We start from the raw sequence: 25,981 nt of genomic DNA on the forward strand, positions 1-25,981 counted from the left end.
AAATCCGGAAGTTGGCGTGACATCATCGGATGTCAGCAGCGGCTGCAACCGGGGTCACGTAATGTGGACTGAGCAAGCAGCGATAGCGCAGCTCACAGGCAAAAATGGCAGCAGAAGGTATTTACAAACAGACTTATTTAAAAGGTGTAAATCGATGGGCGCATTATACAATGTTGTGGACCACTTCTTTAATGAAACAATTAAAAACAGGAAAAGTGCGTTAAAAACCTTAGGAAAAAAGAGACACCGGGTCTACGTGTTTCGAGCTATGTAGCTCTTAGTCCTCACCTACACATCTACCCTAACTATACTTACAGACCAACACCATTATATATTCTTCACCGTACTACTACATTACGTCCAGAATGCACAGGGTACAACCCTAGTTCACAGGTGAGTGCACCAAATGTCACAAGGGCCCGGAATGTTTTTTCACCTCCTCTGGGATTGCTCGAAGATTAGGGGATACTGGGTCCAATTGGTTCAGTTCCTACATGACTGCATGGGACTCCCTGTCACAGATAAACCTCAGACTTGTCTACTATTTGGTAACTTTGAACAATACCAAAGGACTTTAGATAGATTTTTCCTGACTGAGGTTCTCTTTGTAGCCCATAAGGGCTCTTTCAGACATCATTGTGTCTGGTACAGTGGGTACGGAAAGTATTCAGACCCCTTTAAATTTTTCATTCTTTGTTTCATTGCAGCCATTTGGTAAATTCCAAAAAGTTCTTATTTTTTCTCATTAATGTACACTCTGCACCCCACCTTGACTGAAAGAAAACAGAAATGTAGAAATTTTTGAAAATTTATTAAAAAAAAGATAAACTGAAATATCACATGGTTATAAGTATTCAGACCGTTTGCTCAGTATTGAGTAGAAGCACTCTTGAGTTAGTGCAGCCATGAGTCTTCTTGGGAATGATGCAACAAGTTTTTCATACCTGGATTTGGGGATCCTCTGCCATTCTTCCTTGCAGATCCTCTCCAGTTCTGTCAGGTTGGATGGTGAACGTTGGTGGACAGTCATTTTCAGGTCTCTCCAGAGATGCTCAATTGGGTTTAGGTCAGGGCTCTGGCTGGGCCAGTCAAGAATGGTCACAGAGTTGTTCTGAAGCCACTCCTTTGTTATTTTAGCTGCGTACTTAGGATCATTGTCTTGTTGGAAGGTGAACCTTCGGTCAAGTCTGAGGTCCAGAGCACTCTAGAAGAGGTTTTCATCCAGGATATCTCTGTACTTGGTCGCATTCATGTTTCATTCAATTGCAACCAGTTGTCCTGTCCCTGCAGCTGAAAATGAAAAACATCTCCATAGCATGATGCTGCCACCACCTTGTTTCACTGTTGGGATTGTATTGGGCAGGTGATGAGCAGTGCCTGGTTTTCTCCACACATACCGCTTAGAATTATCACCAAAAAGTTCTATCTTTGTCTCATCAGACCAGAGAATCTTATTTCTCCTAGTCTGGGAGTCCTTCTTGTGTTTTTGAGCAAACTCTATGCGGGCTTTCATATGTCTTGCACTGAGGAGAGGCTTCCGTCCGGCCACTCTGCCATAAAGGCCCGACTGGTGGAGGGCTGCAGTGATAGTTGACTTTATGGAACTTTCTCCCATCTCCCTACTGCATCTCTGGAGCTCAGCCACAGTGATCTTGGGGTTCTTCTTTCCCTCTCTCACCAATTCTCTTCTCCCACGATTGCTCAGTTTGGCTGGACGGACAGGTTTAGGAAGACTTCTGGTGGTCCCAAACTTCTTCCATTTAAGGATTATGGAGGCCACTGTGCTCTTAGGAACCTTGAGTAATGCAGAAATTCTTTTGTAACCTTGGCCAGATCTGTGCCTTGTCACAATTCTGTCTCTGAGCTCCTTGGGCTGTTCCTTTGAGCTCATGATTCTCATTTGGTCTGACATGCACTGTGAGCTGTGAGGTCTTATATAGACAGGTGTGTGCCTTTCCAAATGAAGTCCTATCAGTTTAATTAAACACAGCTGGACTCCAATGAAGGAGTAGAACCATCTCAATGAGGATCACAGGGAAATGGACAGCATGTGACTTAAATATGAGTGTCTCAGCAAAGGGTCTGAATACTTATGACCATGTGATATTTCAGTTTTTCTTTTCTAATAAATTTGCAAAAAATTCCACATTTCTGTTTTTTTCAGTCAAGATGGGGTGTAGAGTGTACTTTAATGACAAAAAAAATGAACTTTTTAGAATTTACCAAATGGCTGCAATGACACAAAGAGTGAAAAATGTAAAGAGGTCTGTATACTTTCTGTACCCACTATACATGTGGTGACAGTTTCCATACGTACTGGAGACACTGACACACGCAGACCCATTCAAATCTATGGGTCTGCGCACATATCTATGTGTTTACACTGACCGTGTGTCTGTGTGCTCCACATGCTGACATGTCAGTTTTTTACACTCTTCACTGTCTGCAAAATGTCTCACGCTGATCACACATGGATGACATCCATGTGTCATCAGTGTGACACGTACCGGCGCCTGGAAATCAGCAGTACAGTTAGTGCTGTTCCCAAGCACCGGGTGCTGAACGCTGCACTCAGTGAGCTCCGTTCACTATGGTATAAGTATATACTCGAGTATAAGCCGAGTGGGGCTTTTTCTGCATAAAAATTGTGCTGAAAAAGTCGGCTTATACACGAGTAAATACATGCACAATAAAATCCTTATACTCACCTGTCCGGAGATGTGCCTTGCTGTAATCATCTGACCGCTGACACCGAGGAGCCGGAGGGAATGACTCCCTCCAGCGAGCGGGACCCTGCTCTGAGCGGAGCTCACTGAGTGACAGGACACCGCTCCTGAGCTCAGCCCAGCTCCGGGGGTCCGCTCGATGGAGCGGCTCATTTTCACCCGGTTCCTCGGCGTGAGCAGTCAGATGGGTTACCGCAGGGGACATCTTTGGACAGGTGAGTATAAGGATTTTATTATTTTTTTTATTATTATTTTTACACAAGGACACTGTGCGAGCAGACTACTACTCCCAACATTGTCCCTTGCTCATGCTGATCACAGCACAAGCAAGGGACAATGATGAGGTTAGCGTTCAGCACCCGGCGCTTGATTACCAAACGCTGGTACGTGTGCTCCAGATGCGGCACATGGGCGGCACTCATGTGCCACACGGATATCTCCCGTATGTGTTTTTCCGGTGAAACCGCCCTATGTGTGTAGCTAAACACAGGACAGAAATTGCAGCTGCAAAATTTGCAGCGTGTGATATCACCCTTAGGGTCGCTGCGTATTACAGTAGAGGAATAGCATGTGCTGTGGAGAAAATTTATGCTGTAAATAAATTTGTGTTATATCCTCCACATTTTGACTGGGGCATTCACACAATTTGGCATAGATTTTGCCACTGCAGAGTTGCTGCTAATTTTCCACCATGGAGTGTGTGTCACTGTATGGACATGCCGTAAAAAGTGACATCCACAGTGAAAATCAGCAATTGCAGTGTGAAGAATTAAAATCTCCCCTGTATTGAGAGCGTGTGACGTAGCCTCTGACGTCCGGCCAGGCAGAAGCTGCTCTAACAAGATGGCTCAGGGAGACCGGAGCGGCACCGAAAAAACTGTGAAGACACTGGAGGGTGAGTATGACCAGGGGCTAGGGATTACATTTAAAACGCCACTCCAGCGCTGAAAAAAAAAAACCCGCTGGAGTGATGCTTTAACTTTCCTATTTGCTGAAACACAGGCAATATTCAAGAATCAAACTTTCCTCCATTAAGGGTTCATACCCCTGGTACACTATGATTTTTTTTTATTTTCTTTCTTTATGACTTAGGCTAGGGTGTCGCACTGCAACCTGCGACTGTGACAGAGAGAGAAACAAATGTGACACATGCAGGGATTGCCTATTTGTCAATTCATACTCGCTCAACACTAATAGTAATCTTAGTGTACGTAAACTTTAGACTTTGCAGTAAGTAATAAAAATGCCTTAAAACATTCTCTCTCGCATTATTCTGGCATTTGGCAAATATTAAAAATGATGGTAATCCTAATTGACCTAAAACAGGAAAGGTTTATTCTGATTTCATGTCAGATATTGAGAAAACATGCATATGTGTCTTTTTATATAGTGGATGTAAACTTCTGGTTTCAACGGTGTATCAGAGTAAATGACAGCACAGCTTTTTCCCCTTTTTAGGGAGATTAATTGCATTACTTAGACGTAAACGTATGATAATACAGCTGCACCACCTCGCTCATATCTCATAGCTTCCTTTTAAACTTTGAGTGTTTGTGTCAAACGGGAAAACTTTTTAATTCCATAGCTGTTTGTCTTGCTAAGGTTTTCTTCGTAAGTCAAGTTGTCATCCATTTGTTATGGATCCAATATTAAAGAAAAAATGGATCCGGTACTAATGGAGCAGAAACGGATCCACACTTTGATTTCTGTTTTTCATCTATTTTTGTTCATATAACTGAAAACCTCTGGTTGTGGACATGCGCAGTGTTAAATAAACCGGATCCGTTAACAGTTATCTGTAATAACCCGTTTCACATATACAGATGCTAAACAAAAAAAAAAAAACAGATCCAGTTTGCTATCTAATTTTGTTTTGTACCCGGACATAAAAGTTCAGACTACACTTTTTGATCCAGCTGAAAAAAAATGGGTTGCAGCTGGACTGCTGCTTAGTAAAAGACATTTTTGATTCTATTAATCAAATGAATGGGTCTTGTACTGGATTTACTGGATCGATTTACTTCTGTTTTGTCATCCCAAAGCAGATCCAAAAACAGAAAAATTGACTGACTGGACGCGTGATCATAGTCTAACTGCAAGTTCTCTGTCTAACCTAACCTCATAAGACATGAACTCTATAATCGTCTAACTCTATTATATTGTGCCCACCTTCCACCCACAACTGAATTGTGTTGGTTATTTTGCATCATAACTTACTTTTGGCACACATATTGCTCTCTGGCGGGAAACATGTTATAGCAAATGTTACCATAGTCTCTTTGCTAGGGAGAGTAGTCAGCTAAAGTGTCCGCATTAGTTGCTAACTTTAACAAATTATGTATAAATGATGTGTAGCTCTATGTGCCCACGGTGCAGAAATGCTGCATATTTTTTCCGCTTCTCCCTGGCAGGAAAAACGCATGCGGTATTAAAATGCGTTTTTCCCGCCAGGTAGAAGCGTTTGTCAAGTGTCTTTGCATGCATTTTCGCATGCGGGTTATCAAGCGCTTTTCCAAGCGATTTTAGCATCACTTGGAAAAGGGCTTGACAACTTGTTCACTATATAAATCCATGCAACCGGCATGGATTTATAGTAGTGTGACCAAGTTAGTAAAAAAAAAAAAAAAAAAAAAGAATAAGAATGGTAAAAAATAAAGATTATACTTGCCTTCTGATGTCCTCCCGGTGTTTTCTACGCTCCGTCCGGTGTCTTGGGCGGCTCGCGGTGGTGTGAAGGACCTGCGGTGACGTCATTGAGTCATGTGACAGGTCACATGACTCAATGACGTCATGGCAGGTCCTTCTCAACACCGCGACCCATACAGCAGACCAGATGGGGGGGGAGAAAACACTGGGAGGGCATCGGAAGTTAAGTATAATCTTTATTTTTTATTTTATTCTTTTTTTAACAGGTTCTATGGTACCCAGGTCTGGAGGAGAGTCTCCTCTCCTCCAGACCCAGGTACCATCCGCACATTGAACTGTGTGATATCTGCCTGTGCAGATGTAGTGATGCGGATGTCACGCGGTCCAATGCAAGTCAATGGCGGCGATTACGCTGCGTGTCCCCAAAATGAATGGACATGCTGCGTATTTTTCCGCAATGATAATCCACAGCGGAAATTTCCGCAGCATGTGCACAGCTCATGCGGATTATCATTGGGGACCATGGGGCACGTATTACCAAGCGTTTTTTAAGTATTTTCGCTGCGGAAATTCCGCTGCAAAAACGCTTGAAAAATGCATAGTGGGCACACAGCCTAAGAATCATACATTCACAACAATTTAAAGAGGTGTTCTTAATTTCCTAAGTTGCTTTAATTAGCGAGATAAAGAGCAAGTTACTGACTTGCTTTTTCTATCTTCTGTCATTCTCCTGCAAGAAGTAATTTTATCTTTTATAGTGTACAGCTGGTTTCCATGGAGCCCTGCCTCTAGGGCCTGGCCAAAAGTGCACTGTTGTTGCATTCCAGGATACAGATAACTCTTAACATCCCAGTCAGCTCTCACCAGTCCATTGATTTCTATACATCAGTTTGCTACTCGCCTACATCCCCCTTCCTCCTCTTCTGAAGAGATGTAAGTATAAATCACCAGTACAGCAGCTTTCACAGCAGGTCTCCTAATCATGGCTTTCTGCAATTGAGGTCTGGACCTGTGTGCTTGTTCAAATGCCTTGTTATCTCTATGTATACATACCGAGATAACAGTGTAGATTTCAGAACAAACCACAGATGGCCAAATGTGTTATAGCTGAACTAGTACTGGGCTTTTATAGTTCTACTAATACTACAGTTCTATTCACCAGAGCTGTCTCTCAAGAGGAGAGCCTGCCCTGCTAGAAACCAGGAAGTAAGGAAACAGTTGGAGAATGCATTGCTCTGAACTGCTCAAGAGACAGCTTGAGAATTTTAAGCCTCATTTTGACATTGGTTTAACATGGTCTGTGAGGCACAGACAGGCCAAGGGTCTCTTGACCCAAGACTTAACCTGATAGAAATACACTGCTCAAAAAAATAAAGGGAACACACAAATAACACCTCCTAGATCTGAATGAATGAAATATTCTCATTGAATACTTTGTTCTGTACAAAGTTGAATGTGCTGGCAACAAAATCACACAAAAATCATCATAAATGGAAATCAAATTTATTAACCAATGGAGGCCTGGATTTGGAGTCACCCCCAAAATTAAAGTGGAAAAACACACTACAGGCTGATCCAACTTTAATGTAATGTCCTTAAAATAAGTCAAAATGAGGCTTAGTATTGTGTGTGGCCTCCACATGCCTGTTTGACCTCCCTACAATGCCTGGGCATGGTCCTGATGAGGTTGCGGATGGTCTCCTGTGGGATCTCCTCCCAGACCTGGACTAAAGCATCCGCCAACTCCTGGACAGTCTGTGGTGCAACGTGACGTTGGTGGATGGAGCAAGACATGATGTCCCAGATGTGCTCAATCGGATTCAGGTCTGGAGAACGGGCGGGCCAGTCCATAGCTTCAATTCCTTCATCTTGCAGGAACTGCTGACACACTCCAGCCACATAAGGTCTGGCATTGTCCTGCATTAGGAGGAACCCAGGGCCAATCGCACCATCATATGGTCTCACAAGGGGTCTGAGGATCTTATCTCGGTACCTAATGGCAGTCAGGCTACCTCTGGTGAGCACATGGAGGGCTGTGCGGCCCTCCAAAGAAATGCCACCCCACACCATTACTGACCCACTGCCAAACCGGTCATGCTGAAGGATGTTGCAGGCTGCGGATCACTCTCCACGGCATCTCCAGACTCTATCACATCTGTCAAATGTGCTCAGTGTGAACCTGCTTTCATCTGTGAAGAGCACAGGGCACCAGTAGCGGCTTTGCCAATCCTGGTGTTCTGTGGCAAATGCCAAGCGTCCTGCACGGTGTTGGTCTGTGAGTACAACACCCATCTGTGGACATCGGGCCCTCATACCACCCTCATGGAGTCGGTTTCTAACCATTTGTGCAGACACATGCACATTTGTGGCCTGCTGGAGGTCATTTTGCAGGGCACTGCCAAACCGGTCATGCTGAAGGATGTTGCAGGCTGCAGATCACTCTCCACGGCATCTCCAGACTCTGTCACATCTGTCAAATGTGCTCCGTGTGAACCTGCTTTCATCTGTGAAGAGCACAGGGCACCAGTAGCGGCTTTGCCAATCCTGGTGTTCTGTGGCTAATGCCAAGCGTCCTGCACGGTGTTGGTCTGTGAGCACAACACCCATCTGTGGACGTCGGGCCCTCATACCACCCTCATGGAGTCGGTTTCTAACCATTTGTGCAGACACATGCACATTTTTGGCCTGCTGGAGGTCATTTTGCAGGGCTCTGGCAGTGCTCCTCCTGTTCCTACTTGCACAAAGGCGGAGGTAGCGGTCCTGCTGCTGGGTGGTTGCCCTCCTCTGGCCCCGCCACGTCTCCTGGTGTACTGGCCTGTCTCCTGGTAGCGCCTCCAGCCTATGGACACTACGCTGACAGACACAGCAAACCTTCTTGCCACAGCTCGCATTGACGTGCCATCCTGGAGGAGATCCCACAGGAGACCATCCGCAACCTCATCAGGAGCATGCCCAGGCGTTGTAGGGAGGTCATATAGGCACGGGGAGGCCACACACAATACTGAGCCTCATTTTGACTTGTTTTAAGGACATTACATCAAAGTTCGATCAGCCTGTAATGTGTTTTTCCACTTTAATTTTGGGGGTGACTCCAAATCCAGGCCTCCATTGGTTAATAAATTTGATTTCCATTGATGATTTTTGTGTGATTTTGTTGTCAGCACATTCAACTTTGTATTCAATGAGAATATTTCATTCAGTCAGATCTAGGATGAGTGTTCCCTTTATTTTTTTGAGAAATGTATATGAGGCTGTCAAGTGCAGGTCTGGAGACATGCTGCCAGTCTGTGCATCACGGTATGTACTCGGACCACGTTACACAGACGTCTGAATTTGACCTTGGGGTCACAGTGGACCCTTGTAAATTAGTGCATTCTTGAGATTGCCTATTAGTAATGATGCAGTAAACACAAATGTGCCCTCTAACTTTTCTAATAAATGTGTGTGGCAGTATTGGACGGCTGCAACAAATTCTGCATTAATAAAGAGGGCCTTTCACTGAAATTTAACTTTTCAATTGCCTTTTGGGCAATTGGAGGAGGTACTCGTTTTAAATGAAAGAATCCAGTCAAAGGTCTTTGTCTCTTGCTTCTCTTATACTACTTCTCTTATATTATTATGTATAATAATTTTTATATCTTTGATTTAAGAACAGAAATAGAGATTGATTTGTCATTTTAACCCCATTTATAAATAGTTTCCAGTTTCTTTCAGTTATCAAACATAATGATTTTTTTTCTACAATAAAATGAGTTTCAGAAATTGCAGCAGAAAATAATTTCTATTTATCTTGTGGAGCGTTATGCATCATGTTACCAGGCAACAAGAATCACCTTGGTGATCGCAAGAGTCATGTGATAGTTTTGATAATTACCGCTACACTGAGTCAATGATGTATTTAACGACCAGTGCAGCAGGGGACGGATTGTGGACCAATGTCATCTTTAACGCTATTGATTTTTTTTGTCTGGTTAATTAGGACAACGAACTGAGTTTATCTATCTATCTATCTATCTATCTATCTATCTATCTATCTATCTATCTATCTATCTATCTATCTATCTATCTATCTATATCTATATATCTATCCTGGCATGAGTGCAGCTGCTGTAAGATCATGTGTACAACCTGATAATGGACCCTGCATGCAGAGGAATGTAGAAGCTGAAGGAGAAATTATTATTGGCCTCCGCTACTTTCCATCTGATCATTTAGTTGCATACGTTACAAATTCCTGCAGCAGTGTACATGGATGTGGGTGTCCCGAGGCACTGGCTGGCAATCTGTCAGCTTTAGCGTCTGCCAGCAGGGATTACGTTGTATGGGGTAAAGTGGGCTGGTCTTATGTCAGCAACTGTTTGGGAGCCGAGCTGCTAAGCTGATGAGCTGTGCTTCCAACACATGTTATATCACTGCTATTGTAGTGGAGCCAACACATGCATTTTTTACATTTTGATTGGGTTTAAATAGTAATATTTTTTTAAAGGCTTTAATTTTTATTTTAACGCAATAACACAAAATAATAAACAATAACAACCATTACAATCATACAAATGATGTCATAAGTATCATCAAAGACCATGTTCATTGAAATCACTTCCATAAGACAATGGAAGATCATTTAAACAATTCAAGACTTGAGTATGTTAATGTCAATAACACTTCTGACTCTAGATCAATATTGTGAATAGCATAGAAAAGATTTAACCAAAAAAAGAATCATATACCCATCGGCTCAATACATTCAACCTCATACACAACACCCAGTCATGACCATACCCATGGATGGCCATCCACTCACCTCCTCCAATATATCAACACCTTTGGCAGTGTCTGCTATTGCTGACCACCATCCCCATATCTTATCACATTTCTAAGCACATCTACTATTGGTATAGATGACTTTATATAGTGGACTATACATGGGACTTCTGTATTACATGTATTATGAGTGGTTAATGTTTTACTGCTATTTGTAGTGACCCTGGAGTGCGTGCGGTCACAACTATTTTTGACATTTTTATTCACTTTTTTTCTACTTTTTTTTCCTAGTAGTTGCCCACAACTTTTTGGACTATACTTGAGCAATAATCTAGTATTTGGTCTTCTATAGTGCAGTGGTTCACTGTTTTTATTGTGTTGCCCACCACCTTAAGGACATTATTTGACAGAGCTGTACTCTCCATCTTCTGATTATTGTTTGACCAAACTGCCAGCGCATGAGTGGGACACACTTTAGAGAAGAACACCCTAGGGGAATTCAACGTGTTCATGAAGAAACAGAATGGAAGACATTTTTGGTAGGACCAAACTGAGAACAGAAAATAGCCCACCGTCGCTTGACAATGAAAACACAAATCCTTTTGAGCCATCCCAAACCTCCTCAACCTTTCCAGGGTATAATAAACTCTATTCAGAAGTTTTGTCTGGATCAAACTAGCACTCACTATTGAGGAACAAAATGTATCTTCCACCTCCTGCCTTTCCTCCATCGTCAAGTCTAGTATAATAAATAGGATTTTGAGATTAGTGATCTCTGACTCTGAAATAACATGTTCAAGAGTCCTTGTAAATGCCTCCTCTGTTTTAGTGAAGGACATCTGACTGGTCCAATAATGTTTTATTTACTTTCCAAAGTTATGCTTGCTTGTCCATTTTTGGCGATCCTATAGGAATGCAGAGAGCCATGCATGAGTGCCCCTCTCCTCTGACAGTAGCTTGTGAAGGGGTCCTATTCTCCAAATAGATGCTGGTCCATTGTTGGTATGTCATACGTTTGGGACATGGGATCACCCCTTTAGATTTTCAGTGCAGCCTCCACGGTCATCCAGAAAATGCTTAGAGGCTGCATACATATTGCGGGTTCTTGAACTTCAAATATTAAGCAGATGTTCCCCAATACATGGGCAGCACGGTGGCTCAATGGTTAGCACTGCAGTCTTGCAGGGCAGGGGTCTTGGGTTCAAACCTCACCAAGGACAACATTTGCAAGGATTTGTATGTTCTCCCCCTGTTTGCGTGGGTTTCCTCCGGGTTCTCTGGTTTCCTCCCACACTCCTAAGACATGCTGATAGGGAATTTAGATAGTGAGCCCCAATGGGGACAGTGCCGATAATGTCTGTAAAGCGCTGTGGAATTAATGGTGCTATATAAGTGAGTAAAATAAATAAATAAATAAAAAAATGCATTTACTTCCTTTAATATTCTTTGCGTCATCAACATGTTGAAAATTGCACTGGTTACACCAACATGTTGAAAATTGCACTGGTTACACTGGACGGTGTATAAGGTACAGGTAAAGAGGTTGTCACAAAATCAACATTTTTTGCCTATCCATGGGATAGGTGTCGGATTGTTTTGACTGTTGGAACCATCATTGATCACGAGAAAGATATGTAGGCATGTGCCACTGCCACTCCATTCAAACTTTGCTATCTTTGGCAGTGGTTTAGAGCAAGAGAGTACTGGACTCCATGCAAATGGTGAACTTGCTACCCCAGTTCTCATAATTGATGGGGGGAGGAGTATTTGGTCAACCTTTACTTACCTAGATATTGGCGCTGTGCATGACCAGATGAATTTCTGGAAAACTAGGACAGAAATATGAATTCAGTGTTTGATACAAATGTGCAATTTTTTGTGGTGGTGATGTCTTGTGGTTCATGTAATTTACCCCGCAAGAACAGATGTAACCCGATTGTCTTGTGTTTACAAATTATTTTTGGTGTTGGCTTACGCCTCTAAATATTGTACTCCTTTACCCAATTGTGCTGCATCATGCTACTAAATGATTGACAGTCCAAGTATTAACCCCTGAAAGAAAACTATCATGAACCTTAAAGGGGTTGTCTGGTGAAAACCTGTATCACCTATCCAAAAGATAGGTGATAACATTTTAATCAAGGTTATTCCACCTTTGGAACTCACAAAGATTGGTAGAACAGTGCATTTTTACTCCAGATGGGGGGGCACTTTTATTCCCATTAGATTGGAGCAGCAGTGCTCAAGCCCGACCAATGCTCTATTCTTTCTCCAGGGTTGCCAGAAAAAGCCAACCATAGCGCTCAGCAGCCCATAGGGAATGAATGGAGTTGCAGTCGAGCATGTTTATAACCTCCCCAATCTAGCGAGGATTAAATTGCCTCCTTCTGCTGATCCGGGCTGTGGAGTGGGTAAGCCAAACCTCCGACTCCTCAATTTCCATGACACTGACTCCTACTCCACGACTCCGACTCCCTCATACATGGCTCATGTTTAAGTGATAAATTTACTGTAGCACAGATTTATCTCAGCTAAAAGTCTAGACCCTTAGATCAGGAATAGGACAGACACTTATAGGACATTTTATTTCTTTCCCAAACTGCATTGAACTACTGTACCCAATTTATTATATATTTTCGGAGTCGGTCCATTTTATACCGACCCCACCAAAATGGGCTCCGACTCCATGACTCCCAACTCCCCAACCCTGCTGCTAATCTGTACGGGTCCCAGCTGTCAGACCCCCTCCGCTCAATAAGTTATCACCTATCCTGGACCCCCACCACTCAATAAGTTATCACCTATCCGGCTGATAAGTTATAACTTGTTTTCACTGAGGAACCCCTTCAAAAATATTATTTATTTTTTTTAGAAAAATGACTTGTAGACTATTTTATATGTAAATAATATTTTAACCGAAGTCATTTCCATTTATTGCCAGAATAGAACGGTTGAAATGTACTGTAGTATTCTGCTTTTATTTGCGTATACTTGATACTAAACATTCATGCATTACTGGGTGCAGCTGCAAGTCATTTCCATCTTATTTTATTTCTTTATCATCGAAAGCATTCTGAATATTAATTGCAAATCAGTGTGGTGGCTTCTGACATGTGAGATCAATACCTGCTGTAGGCTTTTATTAGCCAGCGACTGTAGCATCTGCTGCCCAACAGTGTAGCTGGTTTTCATCATGTAAGACCTAATAACTGCAGGCAGCCTCAGGCCACGTCGTGGAACATCCAGACTCTATGATGCAGCATATGGTTCTGTTGTAGACTTTGGAATAATTAAGAATCCATCTGTATTTAGCTGCCAAAACTCTGGTCTTGCGTCTCTCAGGATTCTTCATGCTTTTAACAGTTGAAGTAACAGTTTGGTGGCTCCTTGCCCTGTGGAAGAATTAACTTCTGACACTGCATAAAGAAGTAACAACAGTTTGGGTTTCTCATGTCCTTTGTGCTAGATTTATATGATACATGTTATTTATGTTCTGTAGGCATCATCTTGATGATTTTGGGATGGAATAAGAAGTCGTTCACTCTATGATATGCTGTTGGATGTATTAATACACATTAAATACTGACATAATGACATTGAATACATTGATTATACATTAACGTGCTACTTGAGGTAACCGTTTATTTGATTGAATTTGCCAGCATATTTTATCTATACTCTCTTCAACATTGAAATTGCAACACCAGGAAGGGAAAGTCCTGGAATCATGGAAATCATAGGATCGATCGACATGTTAATGATATGCAAATTATGAAAAATGGAAAAAGCATTTTCGAAATATCTTGATACATTCAGTATAGAGTATGAGCACCATGCGCAGTATTACAAGCACTTACACACCTTGGCATGTTGCCAATGATGTTATTAATGGTGGTCTGAGTAATGTTCTCCCACTCTGAATGCACTTGGTCACGTAAATAATTAAGATCTGCTGTTGGCAGCTTCGTTTTGCAATTGCTGACCACTGACATCCCAGATGTGCGCAATGGGCAACAAGTCCGGAGATGCTTCAGGCCATGGTAGCACTTTTAGGCCATTATTATTGATAGGTATTGTCATGTTGAAAAACTACTCCTGTGACACTTTGCAGAAGTGGCTATACTACTGGTTCCACGACAAAATCAATGTAACTCTGATCTGTTAATGTTCTTGGATTAAAGACTTAGAAGGGTCCAGCTACCACACATGATGCCACCTCACACCATAATCTCGGCAGTAGGACTATTCTCTGATGAATGCCCCTTCATGTCGTTGAACACACAGTCTCCAGATCAATCTCCGGCTATCAATACATCCAAGACAATAGCGGGAGTCATCGCTGAAGAGATTAGATCTCCATTACCATCTTTTTTTGCACCATGATGGCCTTTGAGAGTGGCGGTGTGAGGTCAAGTGGAACACCTGTAGCTGGACATTACTCATGCTACTGTGAGCTGCCTGCATGGCCTGATTGTGCTGCCATGGCTTATAGCGTCTAGACATGTATCCCATCGGGCACATCTGGGATTTCATTGAACGGAAATTGCAAAAGGCCTGAAGCAGATCTTGATGATTCATGTGCCCAAGTGCAATCAGCGTGGCATAACATTCCTCAGACAACCATTAATAACCTCGCTGATAACATGCCAAGGCTTGGAAGTGTGTGTATTTCTACATGTGCTGCTCATATTTGATACTGGATAAATCGAGATGTTTTGAAAACTTAGTTTCTATTTTTTCATCATTTGCAGCTCGTTATCATGTATAGTGATCCTGTGATTTCCATAATTCCACAATTTTTCCTTCTTGATGGTGCAATTTCAATGCTAAGGAATGCAGTAAAGCTATTCATACTAAATTAGTGAGATATTGCATGCTAGTGATTTAACTTAACTGAAATGTGCCTTTTTATCTTTTTTTTTAGTGGTAGCCGGCTTCCGAGGAACAAATCCACATGGCTTAACATTAGAGATTGGAGACACTGTGCAAATTCTTGAGAAATCTGACGGTAAGATACTTTTTGAACAGTTCACACTTGTTCAGTTGTCTATTAGACAAGTTAATTTAAGACCTTCATGTTTGATAAAAGTCAGCACAACCCTCTGATTTTGGCGGGATTGGCCGACCATCTAATGTGTATGGTTTGGGAATGCATCTGGGGATGTATGGATAGGCATGGTGGAATTCATTTGTTTGATTGTTCTGTTCTGCAGGGAGATTAGTGTTTGCCTGGTGATCTTGGCAGCTGCTCTCTCATAGAGAACACACAAGTGCTTGGCTGAGTCAAACGTTCCTGTGTATGGTGGAGATGGTCGTACAATATCTAATGTGTATGGCCAGCATAAGCCTTTTCATTGTCTCCTTTTCATTGCAGTTTCTGTGAATTTACCACAATAATATTCCTTGGATACCTTGCTTCATACAATTACAGGGAATCTATCAGCAGGTTTTTGCTATGTGCAAGCTGTTTACTAACTGAAGTATTTATCACTAAGAGATTAACGTTGCCAGACTACACTAGTCCAGCAATGCCTTCTCACCCTGTGATAAGCACCTCACTGTCTATGGACTTTGTACATGGAGAGCCCGGTGTGGGCGGGGTTAGCTTTCTCAGCTCTGCTTCATTATAAATCTAAAAGCTCTGATTGTGTGAGAACGGCTGCAACCAGTAATCTAAGTGATACATCATTGGATTCAGCTTCTCTTTGCCTACACCATGCTGCTGTCAAATGAGGTAGCAAAAACCTGGTGACAGGTTCCCTTTAAGTGTGTAGTGAATTATTTTGCGTTTACAGCATAAGCCTTCAGACACAGATGAGTGAGGAATATTTAGCATGATTTTGCACAGAACAGTACAGGTAATGTTTACTTCACACATGAAATATACATTATTCTGTGTACGAGCGCATCACACAAAAGGGGAGATTTATTAATAATGGTGCTGCTTGTGAGCGACATGACAGTTTCTCTCCCCATACTGCATTGAATTGGAGCCTGGATGTACACTTGAAGCCCGGTATGTGTTTCTCTGAAACTCTCCAGCTTTTCAGGGCACACATAGTTTGACGAGTCTTCTGGGAAAAATAGGAATCAACGAAACTAGTACAGTGCCGCGACAGCCGTCTTCCCCTGCATTCCTGTAGGTGATTAACACGTCTTGTGCACACATAGAGAAAGACCTATCAATAAGCTAGAGTGTTGCGGGTAGTAGCTGACAGAGAGCAGCATCGGTCTAGTTTCATCTCTGTCGTTGGTCCCCGATTCTTCAAACTATGTTTTCTCTGAAATGTTCGAGCGTAAAAAACATACTTGGCTGTTATCGTGCATCCAGACTTAGATTTAGGCTGTCCATGGTTTGGACAGCATGAATCAAGTGACAGCTTCCCTTTAAAGAGACCCTGTCAGCAGGTTTTTGGTACCTCATCTGAGAGCATCATGATGTAGGAAAAGAGACACTGAATCCAACGATGTATCACTTAAATTACTGGGTGCAGTCATTCTAACACAATCAGAGCTTTTAGATTTAGCATGAAGCAGAGCTGAGAAAGCTGCCCCTGCCCACAACAGGATCTGTATATACAATGTCTATAGACAGTGAGCTGCTTATCACTGGGGGTGGCGTGTCAGACTACCAGGCACACGCTGCTTTAGTCCAGCAATGGTAAGCTCCTGGTGCTAAAATGATCATTGCAAGTAAACAACAGCATGAAGCTTGAAAAGAGAGGCATCACTGAAATCTGTGTTTGTACCCCTACAGCATGCTGTCTTCAGATTACATAGCAAAAAACTGCTAACAGATTACCTCTATTGGACAACTCCTTCTTAATAGCTTCACTACACAACATGAAACAAAACCCTTCATGCTCACCTCTTGAGCATGCACTGTTTTTGTGATGGCTGCACGGTGTCTCTGTGCTGTCACTTGAGATTATGTGATTTCTGCAACCAGTCGGCAGCTACTGTATGGTTACCACCTTTACAGGAATGGTACCAGTCCAGGACGTAAATATGAAGAATTATTGTTTTATGTTGCAGTATGGGGTCGTCCACTACTGGACAAATCCTTTAAGAATATTAGTATTTTCTTTTTAAATTTGTTAGTCATATGACTACAATATTTAAGGGGTTAAAATGCCCTATTAACACACTTTGTTGAAATGTTAGAATTGATGAGGAAATCTGTTTATATTTTTATAGTGCAATTTCAATGAGGAAGTAAGCTTTAGCATTTTTATTTTTGCAGGTTGGTACAGAGGATTTGCCCTGAAGAATCCAAATGCCAAGGTATTGTAGTTGTACTTGTTTCTTGGTTGAATAACACAACCTACAATTGCAGCACCCTCTCTTCCATATAATTATTATATACAGTACATTATAATAATGCGTTTTAACTCTTTTACAAGAGTAATGTAGATGAATCAGTGGTTGTAGTTATATGATTCAGATATTAAGAAAAACCCTATAGTGCGAGATAACTAAAAACAAAGACGTTTTAAAATATTGTACTATGGTTAGTAAAAAATTGAGGTGAAATAATTTAACTTTTTAATGGCAGTTCACTATTAATCTACACACAGTCCTGGTCCATAAACCCATGCTATTGCACTTTTTTGCATCCAGTTTAGGACCTGATTCATACATCTATGTTTTGCTGTCCGAGTATGACCACCCGCAGATTTTCTGACTTGAATTTAACATCCTCACAGGCATATAGTCTGTTGAGTTCAGGTCAGAGGACTCCACGGCTTGTTTGTGCATCTAGACCATACATGTCAAACTCTGGCCCACATGGTGGTTATATTTGGCCCGCAACACCAGAACCACCACCCCTATATGAGGCTATTATTCTGTATGAAGGAGTATGTGGGGTCATTATTCTGTATGGAGGACTATGTGGTACCCATAATACTGTATGGAGGACTATGTGAGGCCCATTATTCTGTATGGAGGACTATGTGGGGCCCATTATTCTGTATGGAGGACTATGTGGTACCCATAATACTGTATGGAGGACTATGTGGTGCCCATTATTCTATATGGAGAACTATGTTGGCCCATTATTCTGTATGGAGGACTGTGTGGGGCCCATTATACTATATACTAGCTGGCCCACAACTTTGTGCAAGTTATTATTTTGGCCCTCTGTGTGTTTGAGTTTGACATCCCTGATCTAGATTTAACATGTATATGTGAATCCGGCCTCAGTCAGCTGTCCGAGGGATTGGACACCTGAATATCTGATGCTTTGGAGACATAGACTGGTGGGCACCCTAAAATAAAAACATTAGAAGTTCTATTTTGTCTCTTTTCCTTCATACACATTGCTCTTATTAAATGCTATATATAACATAGGGTAAGCAGTCAATGGTCTTTTTTTGAGCCTTAAAGCGCACCTGTCAGCAGGATTGTGCTAAGTAAACTACAGACAAGTGTCTGGTTGGCGCCGTTACACTGATTAAAATGATACCTGGCGCTGCAGCCATTTTGCTGGAGCAAATTATTTTTTCTAAAAGGCCACAATATGAACTGCGAAAGCCCCCCCACAGGACCGCCACGTAGCACGAGCATCTTATCATCTCCAAACTGCAATCAAAGATTAAACAACAACCACAAGACTGATTTCATCATCCCAGGTATCATTTTAATCAGTGTAACAGCGCCAACCTGACAGTGCTTGTAGTTTACTTAGCAAAATTCTGATGACAGGTTTCCTTTTAAAGAAACAAAATAGGCATAGACCAGTTAGCACATCCCTTTTAACATGAGGGCATGTGCTACTGACCAATGATTATTTTAGGATCTCCTTAAAGATGCCATCAGCTGATAGATGTGTATTTGTACATTTGATGGTTGATCAGTGGGCAATGTTTCTGAGGACGTTCTTCCTGCCGGTCCATGTAAGAGGGTCATAGCATGCCTTATTTACCTGGTAATAAAAAGAGATTTAAACGTATTTTAGCAGCACAATTAAGAAAAGAAAATATAATATTTATAAATGGCAAATGAGTATTATCTGTTTACATGGAAAGTAAAAACTATTCAGCAGTCATAACTGTGTCTTTTATTTGTTACATATTTTATTTAATTAAAAAATATTATTATGTTTAGGTTGCAGAATTTTGATGTTTGGTTACTCCCACCTCACCACTCCCTATATGTAAGCCGCTAGCAACATTCATGAAATGTTTGTTTGGCACTTTGATCACCAATCAGTCTGTAATTCAGGTTGTATATTTACCTAATGATTCACTTAGGTAAATGCTTTTCACCAGGCAACTTTCCCAATTGGGAATTAATCATTGGGGTTTGGCAGATGGAAGAGTCTCTTGGCTTACGCTGTTTCAAGGGAGACACAAGGGGCCGATCTCTCACTAAAATGTTATATACCATAGTTGGACATTTGAGTCATTCAGTGACATAAATTGCTCAAACATTTGGAATGCGCATCATTTTAACAGTTGGTGCCATTTTTTAGAATGTGTTAGATCAAATGAACAAAGTTGTTGGTACCCTTCTGTTAAAGGGAATCTGTCAATAGGATCAACTCTCCTAAGCTGTCTATATACAGTATGTATGCAGGTCAAAGAAAGTTAAATAAAATGATACCTTGATATCTGCAATCTTATGTTATATTCCAGAGAAATCCACGTTTTTTTCTTAATATGTAAATGAGCTGTTAAGATCTATGGGCCAAATATGGATCTCCCTGAGAAGAATCTTGCTTCATACTGTAGCTTATTTTAAATGAAAGGAGGGGTTACCAGTGTGAGACATGTAATGACTGACCGTCTGCTCTCCCAGTGGCGTAATTAGTGTCCAATGGGACCTTGTGAAAAATTTGGACCTGGGCCCCCTGGTGCATGTTCGTCAGATGTATGAGCACTTGTAGAATTCCAGATCCTGTGAAGACATACAGGTTTACCCTCTCATGTAACTATATTCTCCATCCTGTAATAATGTCCCAGATCCTGGCTTCTTCCTATAATAATGTGCCTCATCCTGTGCTCCTTTCCTCTAATAATGTCTTTCATCCTGTGCCCCTTTCCTTTAATAATGTCCCCCATCCTGGCACCTTCTTGTAATAATATCCTCCACCCTGGCCCCTTTTTGTAATAATGTCCCCTATCCTGAGTTCCTTCCAGGTATAATGTACTCCATCCCAGGCCTTTTCCTGGTATAATGTATTCCATCCTGGGCCCCTTCCCGTAATAATGTCCCCCATCATGGTATAATGTCCTCCATCCTGGTCCCATCCTGGTATAATGTCTCCCTTTACTAGTATAATGTCCTCCATCCTGGTCCCCTTTCTGATATAATTTCCTCCATCTTGGGCCTCTTCCTGGTATAATGCCCCCATTCTGGGCCCCTTCCAGTAATATAAGTCCCCCATCTTGGTATAATGCCTCCCATCCTGGGTCCCATTCATTAAAATATGACCCCCATCCTGGTATAATGTGCCCCATCCTGGGCTTCTTCCAATATTAATGTCCTTGTTTTGCTGCTCTTCTCCAACAAATCTAAAAAATAAATAAAGATTCTACTCCCCTTCCCCTGCTAGCACGACGTGCGTTATCCTCTTCTATTGCGAGCGCAGAAGCTGGCAGCTGACTTCAGCGTGCAAGCGACAGGCAGCACATGACATCACCGCCATGCTTTGCCAGTGACTTGCACGTCGATGCCAGCTGTTGGCCTCTGATTGGCCCGGTAGCTGGTATTGTAGTGCAGGTACCCGGCAAGTCTCTGTCCCTCAATACATTTCAGTTGACTGTGCGTCTTTGGATGCACATCCAGCTGAAATAGCTGCTTGAGTTGGCAGGCTCCCCTCTACTACTAGCCCGGTTGCAGTCACACTCTCTACTACTGCAATCATTACGCCCCTATGCTCTCCTGAGCTACATGTCTCGCGCTGGTAATATCAACTTATATTTAAAATAAGCTCTGGAGGCAGGTTCTCAGGGAGATCTTTGTCCAGCCCAAAAATCTTAAGAGCTCATTTAAATATTAGAAAAATGTGGATTTCTCAGGAATAAGGCATCAGAGTAAGGCTATGTTCACACATGTTGTGTTTTTTTCTGCAGCAAAATCTGCTGCAAATCTGCTGACAACTTTTCTCTGGCAGGAAAACACCTGCGTCAAAAATGCAGGTTTTCTTGCATATTTTGATGCGTTTTTGCAGCTTTTTTTTCACCACCCATTACTTCCTATTGGTGAAAAACGCTGAAAGGAGTGGCTTGCTCTATTTTCCAAAAACGCAAGCAAGGCAGAAAATACTCAGCAAACAAAAGGCAACATGTGTGAACAGAGAATTCTGGTTTCTCATACACTTTGCTGTTACTGCAAGGCGCAGTTTAAAATTTGCATAAAACTGTGCTGCAAAATACGCAGCAAAACACAACGTGTGTGAACATAGCCTAACAGTTTATTCAACTTTCTATGACTTGCATGCCCATATAGACGGCTTAGGTGGGTTGTTCCTACTGACAGATCCCCTTTAAAGTAAGAAAAACCCACAATGGTCACTGAATAATTCGAAACTCACAAAAGCTATTTTCAATTTAACTTTACTGAATATCAACTAATCTTATCTTAGTTCTTTACCTGTCCCTTCAAAATTGCCCTAAACGTTGAAGCCCAACAATTATTTTTGATTAATTTGCCTTCCCAGCATGTAACATTGGTGCATCTGTAAGGGGTTAATTTACTTTCACTCACTTTCTTAAGCACTCAATCAAATGGCTTCCTCTAACCAAGGCCTTAGAGGCTATGTGTTCTTTAGAGCAGGGGTGCTCCACCCGTAGCTCAGGAGCCACATGTGGCTCGTGTTCCCATGAATTGTGGCTCGCGGCTGTCTGCACGCTTGGTGCATTAGCTCCAGGTCTAGCAAAAAGGTATGAAGAGCACATCTCAAAATGGTGAATTTTGTGAATAGCTCAGCACAGAATAGCAGATCTGGATACACACATACAGTAGTGTTCAAAATAATAGCAGTCCAATATAACTAACCAGATTAATCACTGTTTTTGGTATAAATTATATTACCACATGTCAAACAGTTTACCAGTTGGTGCAGTAGATTCTAAGAAAACCAACATACTCCACATTCATGATCTGCATGTTTTTGAGTATGTGTATTTGAATAATTAATTGAAAGGGGATGTGTTCAAAATAATAGCAGTGTGGAGTTCAATTAATGAAGTCAATCATTCTGTGAAGAAACAGGTGTGAATCAGGTAACCCTTATTTAAGGGTAAAGCCAGCACATGTTGTAAATGCATTTCTCCTTGAAAGCCTGAGAAATATGGGTCGTTCGAGACATTGTTCAGAAGAACAGCGTACTTTGATTAAAAAGTTGATTGGAGAGGGTAAAAGTTATAAAGAAGTGCAGACAATGATAGGCTGTTCAGCTAAAATGATCTCCAATGCTTTAAAATGGAAAGCCAAACCAGAAAAACGTGGAAGAAAACGGAAGACTGCTATTCGAATGGATCAAAGAATAGCCAGAGTGGCAAAGGCTCAGCCAATGATAATCTTCAAAGACAGTCTCAAGTTAGCTATGAGTACTGTGACATTTGGAAGATGCCTGTGTGAAGCTAAACTCTTAGCAAGAAATCCCCCCAAAGTTCCACTGTAAAAACAAAAACAAAAAAAAAGACGTACTGAAGCGGATACAATTTGTCAAAGAACACATCAATTGGCCTAAAGAGAAATGGAGAAACATTTTGTGGACTGATGAAAGTAAAATTGTTCTTTTTGGGTCCATGGGCCGCAGACCGTTTGATAGACGACCCCTAAACTCTACATTTAAGCCACAGTACACTCTGAAGACAATGAAGCATGGTGGTACAAGCATTATGATATGGGAATGTTTCTCTTACTATGGGGTGCCGGACCTATTTACCGCATACCAGGGATCATGGACCAGTTTGCATATATTAAAATACTTGAAGAGGTCATGTTTCTTTACGCTGAAGAGGATATGCCCTTGAAATGGGTGTTTCAACAAGACAACAACCCTAAACACTCCAGTAAACAAGCAAAATCTTGGTTCCAGTCCAACAAAACTGAGGTTATGGAGTGGCCAGCCCAATCCCCAGACCTTTATACGATAGAATACTTGTGGGGTGACATCAAAATGCCGTTTCTGAGGCAAAGTTTACAAATGCCCAAACATTGTGGGATGTAGTCAAAGCATCCTGGGCTGGAATAACAGTTGACAGGTGCAGAAGTTGGTTGACTCTATGCAACATAGACGTGAAGCAGTTCTAAAAAAAACTGTGGGTATACAATTAAATATTAGGTTAGTGATTCACAGGAATGCTAAATCCTCAAAAAAAAAGTACATATTCTGAGTTTCTAAAGACAAATGCAGACACTGCTATTTTTTAGAACAGCCCAATGTTCATTTTTTGTTATTTTCTGTAAAGTAGTTAAAAATTATATACATTTCTCTTCATGTTTTGAATTAGAAAACAGTGTGCAATGTTCCCAATGCATGGAAATAAAAACTAGTATAGAGATTTTCTGCTTAACTCATGTGTTTGAACACACTGGTATTATTTTGAACACTACTGTACTAGTCTTACGGGTTTGGAGATAATTTAAGTATGGTAGGCTGGAGACAGGAAGATACTACCTGTCAGAGGAGGTGCTGGAAGCTGGATGCGACAGTGTGGTGGGAGTGCTTGATGGGAGAATAATGAATGGGGGTATTGTGGGAACCCCTGGATCTTGGTATATACTTTGGGGTGACTTCTGTGGAAAAGCTTTGATTATCATTATACCCATAATGGTGGCTTTTGTTGCCACTACTGTGAGAAGGGCGACAGCTGAATATGGCTCCCAGGGTCAGAAAGGTTGGGGATCACTGCCGTAGAGCATACATGCACCAAACATATCAGAGGTTTATGCTTTAATGTTAAAGTACCATGCTTACAAAATGACAGAAAATACAAGATAAGATGACAGCAAAACAGTTATAACATGCAAAACAGAAAGGTGTAAATACTTCCAATCAGAGCCTGCTTCCTTGCGAGGAGGAAGAATATTGTATGCATAACTGAGGCTTGGTCTGACTTCCACAATGCAAACCATTTTTATTGTCCAAGTCATATTTTTATATTTCCATGGTGGCCAAAGATGGTAGATGACTGTTGGCCACAATATCCCCAATACACATATACCGTACCTCCAGCAGCTGCTTACCTTCCTTAAAGAAGTTGTCCACTACTTTATATGAACCCCCCCAATGTATCCCCCCGGGGCCCAGAAGTGTTTTTGTAAATACCTTGCGGTGCCTTTTCTGCCTCTGAGCGGCGCTATCACTGGCTGCTTAGAGGCATCACGTGACCCGTCACTGATGTCACGTCGCGCTTTCCCAGTGAATGAGTAGAGGGAGAGCACACGACGGATTCTGGGTGTGACGTGCTGGGTAATTCCGCCCACAGCCCAGCATCCACCGTGGAACGCAGAAGTAAGTCCCCTCCTGCTGCAGCCGGAACTTGATGTGACATCAGCGGATGTCAGAGCCGGCTGCAGCCGGGGGTCACCTGATGCCTGTGAGAGGCAGCCAGTGATAGCGCCGCTCACAGACAAAAAAGGCACCACAAGGTATTTAGAGAAACCCTTATGGGCCCTGGGGAAATACATTGGGGGATCATATAAAGTAGTTGACAACCCCTTAAGAACATAAAAAAAAAAATTGAGCATGCCGAAATCCAAAATGCCCTACCCTTCTTTGATTCATAACAATATTAGATAATTGGCCGGTCCTGCCTAATTCAGCGGTTTGTCTGGCATGAATCTAATGTGTTGTGGGATCTTTAATTCTAGACTCAGACTTTTAGATCCCCCCCCCCCCCCCCCCCCCACACACACACTTTATTAGGTAAAATATATGTTTACGAATAGATAGTGAGGTGCAGGATTAAGTGCTAATTAGTTAAATGTTCCTTAATTAACCTCACTATGAGTCACCAATCTGCATAATGAGATGTTATCTTTTGAAGTTGAATAGATCGGGCCTAATGATGGATTTAGATGGCACGATTGTTATATGCAAGCCGATCATAAAATGGCCTTATTAGCCAGGCCGACCGGAATTCTGTTTATACAGAATGATCTTTAATACGATCATACTGCACACATGGAATATCATGTCACAGGCAGCACATCCCTTTACAGAGGACCGCATAGTTACATAGGTTGAAAAAAAGCCTAGGTCCATCAAGTTCAACCTTTCTCCACCAATTATATGTTTTGTCACAAATTTAATTATAACTCACAATGTTATGTGTAGTGAGGAAGTCATCCAGCACTTTTTTAAAAGGCTAAGTGCCCACGATGCAGAAATGCTGCATGTTTTTTCCGCATCTCCCTGACAGGAAAATTGCATGTGGATTGTACATGTGGATTGTACATGCGTTTTTCCCGCCAGGTAGAAGCTTTTGTCAAGTTTTCTTCACTTGCATTTCCGCATGCGGGTTATCAAGCACTTTCCAAGCGATTTTAGCATCACTTGGAAAGTGCTTGACAACTTGGTCACACTATATAAATCCATGCAAACAGCATGGATTTATATAGTGTGACCAAGTTAATAGTTGAAAAAAAGAATAAAAATGGTAAAAAAAAACCCCACATTATACTCACCTTCTGATGGCCTCCGGTCTTTTCTCTGCTGCGTCCAGTCTCTTGTACAGCTTGCGGTGGTGTGAAAGGACCTTTCATGACGTCATTTAGTCATGTGACAGATCACGCGACCGCTGACGTTGGCAGAGAAAAGACCGGGGGCCATCAGGTGGTGAGTATATGTTTATTTTTTATTTTAAATTCTTTTTTTAACAGGTATCATG

The 25,981-nt window shown here is 41.8% G+C and overlaps 1 protein-coding gene across 5 annotated transcripts in view; it reads left to right on the forward strand.

Annotated features, from left to right (window-relative positions):
* DOCK4 (dedicator of cytokinesis 4) overlaps positions 1-25,981 on the forward strand; it is a 378,644-nt gene that overhangs the window by 101,609 nt on the left and 251,054 nt on the right. For all 5 annotated transcript variants that reach the window (XM_073651961.1, XM_073651958.1, XM_073651957.1 and 2 more), the window contains exons 2-3: positions 15,058-15,141; positions 17,377-17,417. In XM_073651961.1, the coding sequence (XP_073508062.1) occupies positions 15,058-15,141; positions 17,377-17,417 (125 nt within the window). The remainder of the gene's footprint in view (positions 1-15,057; positions 15,142-17,376; positions 17,418-25,981) is intronic.

The sequence above is a fragment of the Phyllobates terribilis genome, unplaced genomic scaffold (genome assembly GCF_046119375.1).
Source record: "Phyllobates terribilis strain yellow unplaced genomic scaffold, ASM4611937v1 Scaffold_11__3_contigs__length_659146591, whole genome shotgun sequence".
NCBI lineage: Eukaryota > Metazoa > Chordata > Amphibia > Anura > Dendrobatidae > Phyllobates > Phyllobates terribilis.